The sequence below is a fragment of the Astatotilapia calliptera genome, chromosome 12 (assembly GCF_964374335.1).
Source record: "Astatotilapia calliptera chromosome 12, fAstCal68.1, whole genome shotgun sequence".
Taxonomy (NCBI): domain Eukaryota; kingdom Metazoa; phylum Chordata; class Actinopteri; order Cichliformes; family Cichlidae; genus Astatotilapia; species Astatotilapia calliptera.
In genome coordinates, this window is record NC_137433.1 from 1,158,916 (window position 1) to 1,170,858 (window position 11,943).

The 11,943-nt window shown below is 41.8% G+C and overlaps 1 protein-coding gene across 3 annotated transcripts; it reads left to right on the forward strand.

Moving 5' to 3' along the window:
- Positions 1–356: 356 nt before the first annotated feature.
- On the forward strand, positions 357–5,481 carry isl1a (ISL LIM homeobox 1a). Of its 3 annotated transcripts, none has more exons than XM_026186647.2 (6): positions 357–532; positions 850–1,039; positions 1,748–2,007; positions 2,864–3,150; positions 3,611–3,778; positions 4,690–5,481. In XM_026186647.2, exons 1-6 carry the CDS (start codon positions 505–507, stop codon positions 4,804–4,806), a joined length of 1,050 nt encoding a protein of 349 aa, XP_026042432.1. In that variant the 5' UTR covers positions 357–504; the 3' UTR covers positions 4,807–5,481. The 3 variants fall into 3 exon arrangements, with proteins under 3 accessions (XP_026042432.1, XP_026042431.1, XP_026042433.1); XM_026186646.2 differs by having other exon boundaries at positions 359–532; positions 1,748–2,049; positions 2,867–3,150; XM_026186648.2 differs by having other exon boundaries at positions 359–532; positions 2,867–3,150.
- Positions 5,482–11,943: the final 6,462 nt, after the last annotated feature.

The window sequence follows — 11,943 nt, forward strand, 5'->3', positions numbered from 1 at the left end:
TCACAGAGACGGTAACAGTGATGTGAGGCTTTCCTTTACTGAAATAATATACCGTAACGATTAGCTATATGAACAATAAGCAGCTTTGCTGCAAACTAGAATAAAATGAGAGAAAATGAACAGATCAGAAGAGGGCAAAGCAAAGCTGAGAAACAATTGATATGCAGCAATAAGTGTGCCAGTGTGTGTGTGTGTGTGTGTGTGTGTGTGTGTGTGTGTGTGTGTGTGTGTGTGTGTGTGTGTGTGTGTGTGTGTGTGTGTGTGCTGGTCAGGGTCTGCAGAGCCAATCAGCTGCTCATGCAGATGACGTGCTGATGTCCTACGTCAGCCCCGTCGCTTGTCAGAGTTGCACACACACTGGAAACACACACGTACACACACTCCCTATCCGAGCCGGACAGTGCAGCTCCTGGTCCGGCAGCCCGGCAGCGGAGGACTTACCCAGGCTTCCAGGCTCCGCAGCCCGCTGTGACAGTGGACCTAACGTCGCCTTACTTTGTGGACATGGGAGACATGGGGGACCCGCCGAAAAGTAAGACATGTGTTCGATGTTGGATCCATGCTGGAACTTAATTCTTCAGAACTAAGAGTTGACTTGGTTACGTGGTGATCTCCGCAAACACAGTATATGACTTTCCCCTATTAAACTCGGCACACACACACACGCATATATATATATATATTTATATATATTTATATGAAAGCTGTGTTACCTCCTATATAGTAGTCTTGATGATAATAATAATAATAATAATAATAATAATAATAATAATAATAATAATAATAATAATAATAATAATTGGTGTGCTAAAGAGTGTTTCATGTGTTCTTATGTTGTTGCCCTTCCAGAGAAGCGGTTGGTGTCTCTGTGCGTGGGCTGCGGAAACCAGATCCACGACCAGTATATCTTGCGGGTCTCTCCGGACCTTGAATGGCACGCCGCCTGTCTCAAGTGTGCCGAGTGCAGCCAGTACCTGGACGAGTCTTGCACGTGCTTCGTCAGGGATGGAAAGACTTACTGTAAACGGGACTACATCAGGTAGGACGGCCGGGACGGGACGGGACGAAGAACTGGAGCAGCTCGAAAATTGGAATTATGTTGTTTTGATATTTACAAGATCAAGTTGAGATGATGCGGACTCGTTTACTCTCCCTGGAGTCCCTTTGTCACCGGGCACATTTCATTTGACGTGTCAGAATCACAGTTACTTGATACAGCAGCTTATGTAGAAAGTAGCGCCAGCATTTCGTAATGCGGCGATAAGACGTGGTTTAACGTTCTGGAACAATATAATTCATCCAGACCACAACTCAAGGTCGCAGGATACATCACACAGAGCGAGAACCCGCAGGACGTTTCTGTGCAGACAGCAGACAGCTCACTCTGTCACAATTCCTGTTCAACTTCACCAAGCTCATTTACAAGTTCATAGTTTTATTTAATTATATTTGTAATAATAATAATCACAACAGCAGCAATAATAATAATAATAATAATAATAATAATAATAATAATAATAATAATAATAATAATAATTTAAATTAAAATGTGGACATCTCGGGCGTTTTGTAATTATTACAAATAAGTAAATATTAAACCATTATTATTATTATTATTATTATTATTATTATTATTATTATTATTATTATTATTATTATTATTATTATTATTATTATTATCATCAGTGTGTAGTGGCCGAGCTGTGTGCCGTGTGAATGACCAGCCCTGCATGTGTGTGCCTCGCAGGTTATACGGGATTAAATGCGCTAAATGCAACATCGGCTTCAGCAAGAACGACTTCGTTATGAGGGCCCGTTCCAAGGTCTACCACATTGAGTGTTTCCGCTGCGTGGCCTGCAGTCGGCAGCTCATCCCGGGGGACGAATTTGCTTTGCGAGAAGACGGGCTCTTCTGTCGAGCAGACCACGATGTTGTGGAACGGGCCAGCCTGGGCCCCGGGGACCCGCTGAGCCCCCTGCACCCCGCCAGACCGCTGCAGATGGCAGGTAGGACTGCTGCTGCTGCAGACCGGCACTTCAGCTCACACGGTGTGTTCAACGCTGACTTGGTGTTTCCTGTATTTTTATTTTATTTTTGTAGTCCTTAAAAATGAAAGACATTTCGTTTCTTGTGCTTCAAATCTGTCAAACGCAGGCTGCGATATCAGAGGGATTTACTGCCCATGTTTGATCTGTGTTTAACGCGTTTCCATCGAGGGGAACGTGTCCCTCCTGCCACAGAGAGTGGAAGTGTTCTGCTGTCATATTTGGTTTGTTGGCCTTATTTTAGTGGACCTGTTGTCTGCTCATGCTTTTGGCTGGTGTAACTTGTTTTCTGCAGACTGTGGGAGGATTAGAGAAAGGCCTGAGGTGCGCTTCTGTCCGAAAAAGTCCAATTATTCTTGTTGGAGGGGATCAGTAAACACGGCTGCTGGTCCTTCTCATAGTTTTGGTTATTCCTATCAATGTTTTAATGGCTTTGGGCAGCCTGCTCCATTCCTGCTGTAACAAATAATGGCTTTGGTTCCGATATGTCAGAGTGTTCTTCCACATATTAATCGAATATTGAATGAGACCGGAAGCTAATTAAATAACGAAAAAGCGTCTTTTCCAAAGGCCAGCTTTTCTCTGGATGTGTGAGCGCAGTTCTGAGGTTCTCTGATGCTCAGGGACCACAGCCGCGCGTTTTTTAATGTTACCAAGTCAAAAACATTTCTACAAGATGCTGAAAGAGATTCAGAATTCACAAAATTGTGGAAGAAGCATACGTGTGTGGAGAGGAATTAAAGGGAGTCCGCTCGCGTGTCCGTGTTTGGAGTCTACGTGTTTCATTTGATCGGATGTTTTTCACTTTTTTCCATAGCAGAACCAATCTCTGCCCGTCAGCCCGCTCTGCGGCCTCACGTACATAAACAGCCCGAGAAGACCACCCGGGTCCGGACGGTGCTGAACGAGAAGCAGCTGCACACGCTGCGGACCTGCTACAACGCCAACCCGAGGCCCGACGCTCTAATGAAGGAACAGCTGGTGGAGATGACCGGCCTCAGCCCGCGAGTGATCCGGGTCTGGTTCCAGAATAAGCGATGCAAAGACAAGAAGAGAAGCCAACTCATGAAGCAGCTACAACAGCAGCAGTCCAGCGACAAGACGGTAGGTGCTTAACGCGATCACCAGCCCACACACCCGATCACACACGATCCACTGACACCCCGTGTATCAAAGAGGCCCGTGATGTGGCACCGTGGTCGGCAGGCTGCTTCCGTCATTAATCAAGGTGTCAGTCCCAGAAAGGCCTCAGAGCAGATTTATTCATCAAGTTCAAATCAGAAGTTCCGTGACAGGCAAGAAGGACTGTGCACGAGCTCACCCGGGCTCTGAGGTCAAGCATGCGCGCACACACACACACACACACACACACACACACACACACACACACACACACACACACACACACACACGTCTATATTTATGTGAAATACGGACATAATGTGATTGATTGTTCTGCTGATTGAGCAATCGTGCACGTGAGTTTACACGGCAACACCCCCTCGCGTGTAATTCTCCCAGTAACTGTGCGTGGTGCTGAGCAGGATGCTTCCGTTTCTTGCAGAACATCCAGGGAATGACGGGAACCCCGATGGTGGCAGCCAGCCCGGAGCGGCACGACGGAGGCATCCAAGCCAACCCGGTGGAGGTGCAGAGCTACCAGCCGCCCTGGAAGGTGCTCAGCGACTTCGCGCTGCAGAGCGACATCGACCAGCCTGCTTTCCAACAACTGGTTCGTGATTTCCTGGTTCGCGCTCAGACATTAACACACTGCTGATATCAAAAGTGCTGTGATTTCAGTTTTTGAGGACATTCAGCAGCTGCTCTGAACAACTTTTTGTTTTTTTTAATAGTGTGTGTCGTTTGCGAGCACTGCTAGGTCCCTTATCTATCTATCTATCTATCTATCTATCTATCTATCTATCTATCTATCTATCTATCTATCTATCTATCTATCTATCTATCTATCTATCTATCTATCTATCTATCTATCTATCTATCTATATATAGATATAGATATATATATAATTCTTAATCTGTTGAAGAATATTGAATTAGCATGGACACATAACCACTGTGACCACTGACGCTACGTTTTCTACGTTTATTTCAAGTATGTAAAATTTCGAGGGAATATGGTCAGATGCGCTTAAGCGCACAGACACGAGGCTGTGGGTAACCCGAAAGACCAGCAGTGTTTGTTCTCCACACCGGCCACACACGGCAAAGACACGTGCAGCGCACCCGGACGATGTAAACCAGCTTTCTAAATAAAATTAAAGCATTTTGTGTTTTTCCCGTTTGGTTCCGTTTACTCTCAAATTAACAGACTTTCAAATACCTGTAAAAGCGAACACCATGCCATCCTCGTTCCGCTTCTTTTATCGCGCAATTGTAAAGCAGTAGACTACAAATCTATTATTATTATTATTATCATCATCATTATTATTATTATGACGTCGATGGTTGCAGTGACGTTGACGGACGGATTTCCTTTGGAAACTTTGCTGACACACAGGCTGAACTGCGTCCCTGAGCAGCAGCACTGACCTGCCCATGAGTAGATGTAATCCAAGGCCTTTTAGTGTGCACGTGTAAAAGTTTCAGCTGTGCTTTTAAAGGTTCGCTTAATGTGCTCTGCAGGTGAGTTTCTCGGAGGGAGGACCGGGTTCGAACTCGACGGGCAGCGAAGTAGCGTCTATGTCGTCTCAGCTTCCAGATACGCCGAACAGCATGGTCTCCAGCCCCATCGAGGCCTGAGCCGGCGCTGCGTGGACAGACACACACAGCCCCTTTCATATCACCCTTCTCGACTGCACCAAGCAACCCCCTGGTTGTATTTTGACACTGTGAAGACAATCATGGGATTTACCACAGTCACACATTCTAACGTCCAGAGGAGATAACGCGACGAGTCCTCGCGGTCGGTCGGTGCTGCCCGTTTGCCAAACAGAGAAGGCATGAAGCTGGCTTCACCGATGAACGGGACCCGGCGGCGAGGAGAGAGCTCGAGATTCTCTGTACTCGCGACATGCCGCACGCGACTTTCAATAGAAACTGTGTTTGTTTGTTTTTTTTAATTCGACACACGCACCTCGTCATATAATAAATGACTGTGTGGGGTGTGGGCGGGGGTTCTCCATTAACTACATGATTTTCTTAAAGACCCAAGTACTAAAGCATTTGCAACAAGGTATACCTCTATTTTGCCACAAGCTTCGTGGGACATTTGTGCGAGTTAGTGTCCGTCCAACATTTTTTTTCTTCCCCAAAGATGTGTAAATTAATAATAACTTAAAAAATACTGTTAGCTCCGGAAGGAAATGTTTTGTTTGTTCCCGTGCAGCAAGATTATTTATTATTTATTGTCAACAAACTTGCCACCTTTTGTGTAACTTTCTTAACTGAAGTAAAAAAAAAAAGAAAGAAAGAAAACCCCAAGGCGTTTGGTCTGTCGCTTGTTTGTCGGAATCAACAAACAAAATGACAATAAGGAGTTTACCTGCACGTCTGACGCGTGTTTCTCTGTGAGCGGACACACATCAGCTCTGGTTAAATGCCTGGATGGGTAGACTGTGGTTAATTGGGTGTCATGTTAGTGCAGATGCTGTGTCAGGTTACGTATACTCTGCTACCTGCTGCAGCGCAAAGTGCACCGCTAAACATCTCCAGCCTAACAAAACGCCCGACCTTTAAAATCTTCTTCCGTCTAAAATGTGCCGCGTGGATCTTCATTTGTACGCATAGCTGGATTACGTTTTAAGAGACACGGCCACACTCGGCACTGCACACGGTGCCATAACGTGGCCGCAACAGAAAAAATTCTACTTGTTTTAAGAAAAGTCCAAATTAAAAACACTAAAGCTATTCTTACTATTCCCTTTGCCATTAAATAACCGAGTCAAAAAGAAGGTGACAGAACCCACAAACGCACACGGTGCGTGCCGTGAATTTAAGCTTTCAGTATTTGGACAAATGTCCAAAGCAGTCTCAGGGTTTTGTGAACATCGCTGTTCTATAATGTTTCAGTGTGGATCAAAGTGCAGGTTTTAAACAGTGTTTGAGTTTATTATTTGGTGTATGGGAATGTGTGACTGCATGGCTGCGGTGCGGGGTGCTCATAGCAAACAATATCGACTTGTCTGGATTATACAGACACTCATTGTTTTCTGTTTGACATTAAAATGTATGGATTTGTTTTTGAACAAAAACCCAAAAACAAACAAACAAACAAACAAACAAACAAACAAACAAACAAACAAACAAACAAACCCAAAACACTGTAAGAAATGTAACATCTAAAAAACAGGAATCAGCATTTTGTCCTAACGGCTAATGTTATGATTTAGAAACGATATATTTAATATTTGAATGATTTCACTAATTTCTAATAATAATTACATATGTGTCTAAATTTGTGAATGAGAGAAAGCTAATTCTTTTTAAATGCAGGTTGCTCTGAAATGTAAAGTGGTGCTCCGCAGCGTCAGCAGGGCTGTCTGAATGCTTTTTACAATAAAATCTCACTGAGTCAGGAGGTTTAATGCCCGTGCCCTGAATCATCAGTATCCAGCTTTTACAATACAAATACTGTACTGCAAAAGCATTAACCTCCAATGCAGGTTGTAATTCGTGCATATTAAAATGCGGTTCTGTCCTTCATAGCTGGGACGTACAGTATATGATTAAAAGTCCAAGCTGTTATTACAGGGATGGCTGGCAGTGAACAGAAAAGCCAAGTTACAGGATGGTTTTCTTGATCATTTTGCATTTTACTCTGCATTACTGATCGAGCATTTTTAACTCAAATGTAGCAATAATTCCCAAAATCAAATTAAGAATAATGTTGGTAGCAGCTGCCAACCACAGCAGCTTCCATGCTCTGTGTCATCCGAGTAGAGTGACTGTTTATGTGGTTATTGCTTTGGCTTGATGGCGATTTGGAAACATCACCTTGCTGAGTTTGGGAGTCTTCAGCAGCATGTGTAAAAGACCGTTATCATGGTTAAACACCCATACGTTCCTGTGATGTCTTTCTCACCTCCCATCTTTGGTTGTGCCAGACTGTATTCACATGAACACCAGGCATGTTCTCGTCAAACTCTGACAGCCCAGAACATAATAGAAACGCTCAGTCTATACCTTACATGCACAGTAATTATTCAGCACATTTTCTGAGTCATTAGCTTTGTTCAGACTAAAGAAAAGCTTTGCCTCAAAGACCAGAGTCATATTTCAATTTGACCACAAATGGCAGATGGTAAGAGTTTTACATATAATAAAGTGGGTTTTTTTAAAGAGCTGCTATGTTTGCAGTGGGTAGAGATAGAGCAGATAGAAGGGAAGCTAAGCACCAGCACAAAGACTTGTGATAACGTACTCTACAGGTTTGTCTGGCTCAGGGACCGTATTCAGAGCTGACGAGGAACAAAAGCAGCAGTGTACCTTGGGCAGGCTGAGGGAAATAATTGCTGGCCTCTGGATGAGACCACATTGAATTGGCATGGGAAATGAGCAAGGGAACTAACCCTCCCAGAAATGTGGCGCCTGACCTCTCAGAGGCACCAAGGTTAGAAGAAATAGGAAGTCTGACAGAACGACTGGTCACAGGCTTTAAGGAGCTGATGCCACGTTTTCTTTAATGACAGAAACCTACATCTGTATATTTAATATGTGTTTTCAACATAACGCTGTCACTTATTATCCAAATTGCATAAAATTCTGGCATTAACACAACTCAGAAAATATTTTTGTTAAATATGTGCATATTTGTCATTTTGGAGAACTGAGTCCTTCCATCTAAAATCATCAAAATTGTATAACATTTATTCAGCTGAACCCTCGTCAGTTTGCCCAAATGTTTTATGGTCCAGAGTCTGAATAAATTGCTGTGAAATGTTAGCATCATATCTCAAATACTTTTCAAGATATATGCTTTTTTTGGAAAATGGTCTGCAAATGCAGCTCTGAACATCAAAGTCTCAAAAACTATTAAAGATAAAATACAGAATTCTTCTCTTGCCTTTTGTTCCAGGACCGGTAGTTTGGGGCAAATGCATTAACAATGTCTAAACACTGACTAGTTATGAAGAAACAAAATCAAGCTGCCCAATATTGGAGTGCACACTAAATACAAAACTTCACATCGCAAAAGACACAAAGTGACAGTGTGTGAATGGTGCAAAAGAAAATATATATTTCATTTTAACATCGAATTCTTAGTTATAAAAGTTACAAACATGGTATTTTCATTCAAAGTTCATGCTGGGTTGTGTAAATACCACAAGTTGTACTACAATTAAAAAAAAACCAGTAGATAGTCTAAACTGGAGTATGCAGAGGGTACTCTAATCATAACTAAGAAAATAATTTGGTCAATATTTATTTAATTCTTTGTCAAATCAACACTTTGACTACATGGTCTCTGATTTCCACAAACATTTAATGGTGCAAAGTTAGAAGAGATGTATATATATGTATATAAATATATATATATTTTAATATATATATATAAAATTCTGTGAAAGACATTAAATGCTTAATATATAAAATATTCTATGAACCCAGGTACCGACCACCTTTCTCACACATTAAAATCTGCTGGAATCCACAGCTCAAACGTAGAGTGAACGTGACATTTTCTTCATGTTAAACAGTTTTTTTAAATTATTTTGAGTGTACATAAATATTCACTTCACAGGATTTTATATTTTAACAAACCAATACTAAGACTAACAATGTAAAGTATCTGTCCTAAATTACTCATCCTGATTTAATGTGATAGTAAGAAAGAGAAATGAAATGTTCAGTTTTCCATTTTTAATTGTTTTTAGATATTCATATTCAAGTATTGCCTCTAACTCCAATGTGCAAAACTAAAAAAAACACATGAAAGTCAGCTGAAGAGGCCTTTTAAAATAAATAAAATACTATTTGATATTTGAATCGAAAATATCTAAAAATATTGAATCTAAAATCTCAGGTTGGGCTCACTGGAAAGTTCATGTTCTGTGTATCACACAGAAGTACGCTGGTTAAGAACCAAACTGTTTTGGCGCGCCCTGCTCAGCCAGAGGGAATCAAACTTTCTCAACACGTCTGAATCCAGCAGATATGCACGAAGTGTCTTTGGGCATTTCCAGTAACACGACGGATGGAATAATAACCGATGTCTCATGTAACTGATCTGTATTCATGATTTTAGAGGTAGTTGTAACTTACTGTTCACTTGTTGTCATTTGCTCTAAAACTGATCCTCTAACAGTGGACTCATTCCTGTGCTTGTCCTGTTAGACTTCAGTGCAGCGTTCCATACCAGCGATCACAACATTATACCACAGAGACTGGAATACACCAGCAAGTACACAAATATGTAGGACGCCTTCAGCTGCATTCAGGTCAATTTATATAGCAACAATTCACAACAACAGTCGCCTCAGGTCACTTTACATTGTAAAATCAAGACTCTAAAACATTAGGAAGAAATCCTAACAGTCACACCACCTCCTGTGAACGAGGACTGTGGGAAAGAAAAGCTTCCTTTCAACAGGAAGGAAGCTCTGGCAGAACCAGCATAACTAAGGGAGGATTCAGGGTCACCTGGTCCAGCCCTAACTATATGCTTTAGCAAAAAGGAAAGTTTGAAGCCTAATCTTGAAAGTAGAGATAGTGTCTGTCTCCTGAATCCAAACTGGAAGCTGGTTCCACAGAAGAGGGGCCTGAAAACTGAAGGCTCTGCCTCCCATTCTACTTTTAGCAACAACTACTGGTTTGACCCTTTAAACACATTCCTTCCTGGTTAAAGGGAGCGTTTTGCTTGTTAGTGGCGATGATCTGATCTGTGGGTTTTCTCTTTAATACTGTAAGGTTTTTGACATGCGATAGAAAGTGCCTTAACATAATGGTTGCTGAAATTTGCACTATAGGAATAACTTGCCTTCTTTTAAATGTTTTTATTAATCATCAATGAGGTCTGCATGCTAATAAAATAAGAGTTAGGCCATCTTCATCAGCAGTTCACTGTTTATGTGGATCTGCAGGGCTTTAGAGAGACTGTAGTCATCACACAGATAGGATCTCAGAAACCAAGGGAACACAAAGCCAGTGATCAGGGCAGACACCAGTGCCACAAGAAGCCATCTGACTGGGATTTACGTGTTTTTAAATTTGTTTTGTGTCAGAAAGCAAGACATAAAAATGGCATGTCAAACTATGAAAAGACGAGCAGAGACAAGGCAGAACATTACTGTAACGTTAACATTTAGTTTGCACTTATTTGAAAATATTTCAGAACATTTTGCTGCACACTTCCATGTTTCACTTAAAATATACAGAAAGTAAGCTGGTCCCATGGTCAGTACATCAGTGGAAATCACTGGACCTGCTACAAGACAAAAAGTATTAGAAGTAAAGTCGAAACTATAACAACAGGTGGAGCAAACAGAACAATAAAAATACAGAGCAGGAGCAAAATACATGTCAAACAGACAGACGGAGGCAACAACGAACAGAGGGAGACGCAGACAGCATTAGGACAGAAGCTGCACAGCACAAACAAGACGAGGGACGGTCCAAAATAAAACAGGAAGTAACACACACACTGAGACCTGAGAGATGTGAACTTCACTCAGGGACTGGAGATAAATGGACAGTGAGACGTGACTGACAGGGAGACAAAGGATGAAACACAGAGGGACCAAACTGACAACGGGACACAACTACAAAGACAGAAAGGGTTTACAAAAGAAGACAAATGGTAATACAAAAAGGCTACGAACAGACAAAGAACATTAGCACGTTACTGATATTACAAAAGAAGCAGACCAGAAATTCAAATTACTTGATCAATGACCCAGGACCATGACAGAGCGACCTGTAGCAAACATGTGTCATAAGCTGGGACACACAAGAGTGTCATTTCGAATGCATCACATTATGTTTGTAACTTTTAATTTCACCAGGAATTTCAATCCCTGAGGGAATCCCTGGAACTCAGCCAGCAGCAGGTGGAAACACTCGCTGCTGACAACGCCTCGCTACGGGACTCGGTCAAGTCTCTAACTGAGAATGCGACCCAGCTCTGTGACCCGTCATTGATCTCCAGGCCCGCAGCATGAGAGATAACCGTGCTTTTACTGGTATCCCAGGATAGTATTAATCAGTCAACCAACGATACGTCACACTGGTCTGAGCCTTCTGTCCTGAATAATAATAATACGCCCGTTTTACTACAAAAATAATTAGTTCATAAACTTGAATGTTGTGGGGTAAACAGGTGAGGGGGGGGCTTGGTTCCCCCACTAAAACTTACCAAAATGCTAGCAGGTCAAACACTCAGAGTGCCTGAATGTATTCAATGCACAATAAACAATACTGATGATATTTTGTTGCAATATTTTTTCCCAACTGTGCTCACACAAAGAAACAGAGACGACGTTTGAAGAATGTTGCCAATAAATGAAACAGTAACAGTATCAGATTGTGACTGTATTATCAGATACTACATTTTGTGGTATCAATATAGATGTTGGACATTAAAAAATCTTGTCTGTAATACATTTCAAAAAGAAAAAACCCTCACTCCTAACCCAGATTATTGACTGAAAATGTGTGGAAATATCATATTCTACTTTACTCCAGCTGGCTGATGTCCAGAACAGATAGGTCATATTAAAATTTAAACAGGTGCACCTTAGTCCTTACTTTAAGGAGCCAGTGAGCCGGGACTGCAATGCATTAATGATTTCTGACTCAGAGAAATGGTTTTTTATTCCACGTATCTACACAGTCAAACTATTTGCTCTTTGTGCTAACTTTGTATACTGTCCACTGAGACACCTGACGTGAAGCCTTCCACAGGTGATTAAACTCTGAAGCTGCATCATCAGACAGTTATTA

What these genes read in the sequence shown, in the direction of transcription:
- isl1a (XM_026186646.2), top strand. Translation starts at nt 505, where the DNA reads ATGGGAGACATGGGGGACCCGCCGAAAA. An exon ending in TGTAAACGGGACTACATCAG is followed by an intron (nt 1,040 to 1,747) that starts GTAGGACGGCCG and finishes TGTGCCTCGCAG; the next exon opens with GTTATACGGGATTAAATGCG. An exon ending in AGCAGTCCAGCGACAAGACG is followed by an intron (nt 3,151 to 3,610) that starts GTAGGTGCTTAA and finishes CGTTTCTTGCAG; the next exon opens with AACATCCAGGGAATGACGGG.